We start from the raw sequence: 7,500 nt of genomic DNA, 5'->3' as shown, positions 1-7,500 counted from the left end.
TCCCAAATAGGGTGGATATTTACACATAGAAATAAATCCTATATTAATTGGACTTAAGTTACTTGGGAATTTTCTTATCAAAGACGTTAGTTTATCGGTTAAATTTTTTTTTGAAAAGAAGAAAGAAAAAAAAAACAATAACAAAAAAACAAAGAACAAACAAACAAAAAACAAAAAAACTAACATACACACATAAAACAAAAAAACAAAACAAAAAACAAACAAACATAAAAAAACATAAAAAGACAAATAAACAAACAAACAAAAATCCACCCCCCCCCCCTTTTTCCCCCAACAAAAGAATAAAAAAACAACATAACAAAACAAACTGGACATGACATAACAAAAAACAACTCAATGTAAAATTAAAACGCACCCATATATTGAACTATCCGCAGATATAATTAGTCGTATTAATTGGAACTATTCGTACTAAAATTTTTCTTATTAAGAAAGTAGTTGAACTCGTTAATATAACACTAAACACATCCAAATTACAAATTATGTAAGGCATATGTTTTCGACTTATTTTACTTAAGAATGTTGTTAGAAGGGGAACAATATTTATACAACAGGAAGATATATTCAACTGGCGTCTTTTTTCGTGCAAAACTGAAGATCGTCATTTCCTCTTTAAGTCGAGATAGTTGTGGTGCTATAGTTGTGTCTGTGTCTGTGTGATAAATTGCTTCTTTCCGGTCCTATAATATACGATTGTTTCATCTTAAAAGACATCCAAGTAACACCTGTGAGGCGTATTTATTCGACTTATTTTACTTGAAAGGTAGCGGGGGGGGGGGGGGTTATTTATACGACAGGAAGGTATTCAACTAGCGTCTTTTTTCGTGCAAATAACTGAAGATCATCATTTCCTCTTTAAGTCAAAACAGTTGTGGGGCTTTCCGTTCCTTTAATAGACGATTCTTTCATCTCTTTGTATTTATTAAACGAGTTGTTTTTATCGTCCCCAATAAGACAACGAGTTTGCGAGTATGTGTAATTGCACGATAAAAATATAACGAGTTTAATATATAATACAAAGAAATGAAAGAATACGTTTATTCCACCCTTCCGTGTAAGAAATATTAGATATTTCGTGACGGAATGGTATGGTGCTTCTACTCACCATAATTTGTGTCTTTCTCCTTCTGCTTGAAGGACAATTTGACCCAAAACAAAACTAAAAACGCTGGATTTGTATTCATGCGCACCAAAAGATTATTTTTACTTACCAATCAGCTGTCTTTTACACATTATTTCACACCAATTAAATGTGCGCAAATATTTTGCAATCGTTGAATAAAATTTTATTCCACGCGTTCAAAGCACTATTCAACGATGACGCATTTACTAAGAAATGATTGGGTTTTCCAATTGGGGGGGGGGGGGGGGGGGGGGGGGGGGGGGGGGGGATAATTGCTGTGCTCAAACGTGCCCGGTGTATTATTACAATAAAAGGCAGAGTAATATTGATGACCCGACGTGCACTTATTTGCAGGTCTAGTAATCCAACTCCTTCTGGGCTCATTCTTGTAAAGGTAATCTGTAAAAAAAAATATGACGCAATATATTGTCCATTATAACAACGTTGAATTAGGCCCATAAAGGGGTTCGGATGTCAGACCTGCATATAATATGTACATGGCGAGACGAACTAATGCTTCATGTGCATTTTGTATTTTAGATATATTATTTTGAGAAAGTCATTTATCTGCTTGTCAAGTTAAATTATTATTATATTATTATTATTATTATTATTATTATTATTATTATTATTATTATTATTATTATTATTATTATTATTATTATTATTATTATTATTATTATTATTATTATTATTGCTATTATTATTATTATTATTATTATTATTATTATTATTATTATTATTATTATTATTATTATTATTATTATCATTGTTATTTTTATTATCATCATCATCATCATCATTATCATCATCATCATCATCATTATTATTAATAATATCACGAATCTATATCAAATGGGGTAAATTTTAGTCAATCGCTATAAACCCGACGTGAACATATTGACAGGTCCGATAACCAGATATACAATTATGGGCCCGTTTTGACGTTGTTGTAATGAAGACTGGTTTGCGTTGCTTTGAGAGTTGTATTTCCATTACAACAACGGGCCCTGTACAATTTGGGTTATCAGACCTGCAAAAAGAAATGCGTAACTGTTGGATATATATACTTAATTTTTATTAAGTAAAAACCTTTCAGACAAAATAAATATACAAAAATGCGATATATCAGTTGTTCGATGGTGTTATAAAGTTGTAGGGACCACAACGACCTGATAGTAACGGGGTCGACACTGGGACAACGCAGGCACGCTATGGAGACTTGAAGACTTTGATACTTCCAGTGTCGGAAGTTGGGGATTCAGTTGGAATTCTCTCTCTGGCTCTTGGGAGGATTTGGGGAGATAATTTCATCATAATTTATCCACCCCTCCCCACCCCCAACCCCCACCCCCGTGACACACACACAAATACACACACACATACACACACACATACCTATCACCCCCTTACCCCACCTTAACACGTGGTCCATTTGAAGTTGTCTAATATATTAGATTATAAATACTATAGAGCATTCATGAAAAAGAATCTTTGTCTATTTTAAACGTTCGCTTAAAACATATCTGTTTCGTCTTTAGTAGATGGTATGAGAAGCAAGATAGGTCTGTCTGGTTTCTATTGTGTGTTGTGTGTCTGTGTGTGTGTGTGTGTGCGTGTATGTGTGAATGAGTATGTGTCAGCCAAAGTAATTTGTAATTTAAGCGCTTCGAGTCTGGTGTCTCGGAGTTATAGCGCTATATAAGTTTTCAGCATTATTATTATTATTATTATTATTATTATTATTATTATTATTATTATTATTATTATTATTATTATTATTATTATTATTATTATTATTTATTATTATTATTATTATTATTATTATTATTATTTATTTATTATTATTATTATTATTATTATTATTATTATTATTATTATTATTAGTAATTCTTCAAAGACACAATAATATTATGGCCTAAGAGAGCAACGCCGCCCCCCCCCCCCCCCCCCCCCCCCCCCCCCCCCCCCCCCCCCCCCCCCCCCCCCCCCCCCCCCCCCCGATTGGAGTTTCAATAGAATGAAAAATAACAATGTGAAATTGAATGTAAGCTTCAATTTAATAAACTAAAAAAGATAATGTCGACGTTTCGGGTTTCCCCTCTATCAACGGAACAGGATGAATAAAACACTACAGAGGAATGAGATAATGCTATTGTGGCGTTGTTAAGATGAATGTGTTTATTCATTATTCTAATTAACAACGCCTCTACCACATTATCTCATCCGTCTGTAGTTTTTTGTTCATCCTATTTTGTTGATAAAGGGGAAACCCGAAACGTCTACATTATCTGTTTTCGTTTATTAAATTGCAGCTTACATTCAATTTCATATTGTGATTTATTTCTTAGAGCTTCGAGCATAATCATTTACAATAGAAGTGTGGGTTCATAGAAGCTGTGGAATGTAAAAAAGTTTTGAAGAAAAAGACTATTAATCATTATGACAGTTCCAATAAGAGAAGAAAGAAATAGAAAATCTATAGATAGATAGATAGATAGATAGATAGATAGATAGATAGATAGATAGATAGATAGATAGATAGATAGATGATGATAGATAGATAGATAGATAGATAGATAGATAGATAGAGAGGAGGAGATGAGAGAGGTAGAGAGAGAGAGTAGAGAGAGAGAGAGAGAGAGAGAGAGAGAGAGAGAGAGGAGAGAGAGAGAGAGAGAGAGAGAGAGAGAGAGAGAGAGAGAGAGAGAATTTTTTTTTTTTAAGGGTTTTACGGCGCTTGCAACACATTAAGGTCATATCAGCGCCAGTAAAAAGGAAGAAAATGGGATAGTAAAAAGTTCTAGAATTACAATTAAAGCACAAAAGAAAAGGTGAGACAAAGGGGAATTGGTTTAAAATAGGGAACAGATGTAGATTCCAAGAGCACACCGTCAAAGTACTTGGTTTGAGATCACCTAAAAGTCTCATCCAGACACAAGCACAGGTCCCAACTAAGAGAAATACACTCAAATGTTTACAAATCATATAATATAATATGTTAACTAAACATAATACAATGCAAAACAGAGAGATGATTTACAAGGAAAAAAATATCATCTCCCAAAACTATAACTATACATTCGACTGTTTCCCTCCCAGCCAAGGGTCAGGACAAAACTAAGTAATCTCATTCCAAGACAACGACAGGAAACAATTGGAAAACAGGTACGGGGGGATAGAAGACACAGCATGTACCTCCCTGCCCACTATGGGAGAGAGAGAGAGAATTGGCAGGAGTGAAATATCTGTTCAATGTTAAAGTTATCATATTATAACATTATAACGAGTGTAGTTAAATGACAAATTGGCATGTTATTTATGGACAATAAAGATCAATTATTATTATTATTATTATTATTATTATTATTATTATTATTATTATTATTATTATTATTATTATTATTATTATTATTATTATTATTATTACTATCATTATTATTATTATCATTATTATTATGAACTTCTTCTTCATCATCATCATCATCATCATCATCATCATCATCATCATCATCATCATCATCATCATCGAAACAACGCTATAGCTTTATTTCCTTTCATGATTCATTTATTACCACTTTTCTAAGAATAAGCAATTTTCCAAAATGTTTGTAGCGTTATTATCACTTGAAACTGTCACAAACAAATATGGGATGACAACATCATATAAATACAATTCACACAAATGCTCTAAAATATACACACGCATACACACAGACTCTCTCTCTCTCTCTCTCTCTCTCTCTCTCTCTCTCTCTCTCTTTTCTTTCTTTCTTTCTTTCTTTATTTCTCTCTCTTTCTCCCCCCCACTCTCTCTCTTTCTCTCTCTCTCCCCCCCCCTCTCTGTCTCTCTCTCTCTCTCTTTCTCTCTCTCTCTCTCTCTCTCTTTCTCTCTCTTTCTCCCTCCTCTCTCTCTCTTTCACTCTCTCGCTCTCTCGCTCTCTCTCTCTCTCTCTTTATCCCCCCCCCTCTCTCTCTCTCCCCCCCCCCTCTCTCTCTCTCTATCTCTCTCTCTCACACACACAAACACTGACACATACACAAAATTGATGTCGTCAACAAAAGCCTACAAAACCACTCCACTGAACAAGTTATCAAGCTACTTGAATGATCTCCTCTCGTCGCCGTCTCCGCCTTGCACGGGCCATCAAAGATGAACACACTTAAAGCGTTGTTATATTCAAATTATTATATATATCACTCGACAATGCATTCGGATGAGTCCATATGTGAGCACTCTCATGTGGTGAGAGCTCACATCGGAAATCCTATTTGGTTGGTATCAGGCACCGCTTGACGCAACAACTTCCCGTCCAGTCTCCCGATTGTTCTGATTCTGATTAAATGACCCACTCGGAAATAGTTCGCTAGCAACAATCATCCAATCAAACGTGCGTATTTATACAGCGCAATAGATGGAACGATGTTGACGTCACACGGATCTTTGTTATTATTTTTTTTGTCATCCGCGTTTATGAGTAATTCTCACTAAACTGTATAGATAGTATGCGCTTGGCTAAGAATCTCATAACATTGCCATCCGGAAGTATAACGGGCCAACACACAAAACATTGTGTATCCATGAACGTTTATAGTCGAGTTAATACAGTTCAGTGAGCATTACTCATAAACGCGGATGGCAAAAAGCAATAACAAAGACCTAAGTGACGTCATCTTCGAACTATCTATATAGAGAGAATGAAGTTGACGTCACTCGGGTCGTTGTTAAAGTTTTTTTTTTTTTCATCCGCATTTAAGAGTGATTCTCACTAACCTGTATGTCCAGCCGATAAACGTTCAAGGTTACACGTAGTTTTGTGTGTTGGTCCGTTATACTTCCGGATGGCAATGTTGTGAGCTTCTTAGCCAAGCGCATACTATCTATAACCCTGCAGTATGGATAGTTATTGCACCATTGGGGTTTTGATTTTTTTACAACATAATTAAAAATTGAGCTTTATATAGCGCAATATCCACTAAATGTGCTCATAGCGCTTTACAAAGTGTCCCTGGTCAACAGCAACATTTAACATGTAGAACGGGACATGACGCCTGTTAGGCGATATTACAATTTTTCGGACAAAGACAACGCTGTTAACGGCCAGGTACTCATATTACATCTGAGTACGGTGAGAGAATGTGAGTAAAGAGTCTTTTCCAAGGACTCAACTATGCGCCGAGCGCGAGGCTCAAACCCTGGACCTTCCGATGCGAAAGCGAGTGTCATACTACTAGACCACATAGCCGCACAATCAGAGGATAAGAGGATACTTAATTAATATTAGAATGACGTCACTAGCTTGAAGTACTCTGTGTATGGTGATGAGAATCAGGATGTGATGGACACATTGATGGTGGTGGTGGTGGTGGTGGTGGTGGTGGTGGTGGTGGTGGTGATGGTGATGAAGATGACGATGGTGATGATAATGATGATGATGATGATGATGATGATGTGATGATGATGATGATGATGATGATGATGATGATGATGGTGATGATGGTGATAATGTTGATCAAATCAATGATGATGATGATGATGATTATGAAAATAATGAGGATGACGACGACAACAATGATGATAATGATGATGATGATGATGATGATGATGATGATGATGATGATGATGATGATGATGATGATGATGATGATGACGACGATGATGATAATGAGTGGGAAAATGTATGATAATAACAATATTGACGATGATAACACTCACTGTAAGAAGGAATATGACAATAATCATAATTAAATTGTTGACTTATTTCAAATTCTCAAAGAATTTATAGGCGTGTAATATTATATTCTATAGCAAGTCGAGTCTTCATTATATACAAAAGAGGTTGACACCACATAATGTTATTTCATCTCTAGAGCACGTACTTAGTTGATTATGAGTTTTGTGTGTCGTGAGAAATGAAAGGTTGATGGTGATAAGGGACGTCTCTCCACCCTTGGATTACGACTAGTTTCAAACTGTACTCTTTCCAGTTGTATCCACTTGACAAATCAGCGGTCCTGTGTGTTCTTCTTCTTCTTGTTGTTGTTGTTGTTGTTGTTTTTCTTCTTCTTCTTGTTTTTGTTTTTGTTTTTGTTATTGTTGTTTTTTGTTTTTTGATTTGTTGTTGTTTTTTTTTGTTTTGTTTTTGTGTTTGTTTTGTTTTGGTTTTTTTGTTGTTTTTTTAGGGGGGGGGGGGGGGGGGGGTTGAGGGGCCTTGTGTGTGTCTTTGTCTGTTTCTTTTTTCAAATATCGATGGATCGGTGAATAACTTGATGTTATTTTTTTCATTTTCTGTTTCAGTGGGTCCGAAACCATGGCCTCTCTGGGGACCTTTCCTACAGCGCCCCCTACACAAACG

General features: G+C 35.4%; 1 protein-coding gene across 1 annotated transcript in view; it reads left to right on the top strand.

Annotated features, from left to right (window-relative positions):
- LOC144966242 (uncharacterized) overlaps window positions 1-7,500 on the top strand; it is a gene marked incomplete in the record, with an annotated part of 36,159 nt that overhangs the window by 8,653 nt on the left and 20,006 nt on the right. The window contains 1 exon segment of the mRNA XM_078902426.1: window positions 7,443-7,500. Coding sequence (XP_078758552.1) covers window positions 7,443-7,500 — 58 coding nt within the window.

The sequence above is a fragment of the Berghia stephanieae genome, chromosome 2 (assembly GCF_034508935.2).
Source record: "Berghia stephanieae isolate SIO BIC M18660-M18661 chromosome 2, UCSD_Bste_1.3, whole genome shotgun sequence".
NCBI lineage: Eukaryota > Metazoa > Mollusca > Gastropoda > Nudibranchia > Aeolidiidae > Berghia > Berghia stephanieae.
Note: the sequence above shows the minus strand (reverse complement) of the source record. Positions and strands in the feature narration are given on the sequence as shown.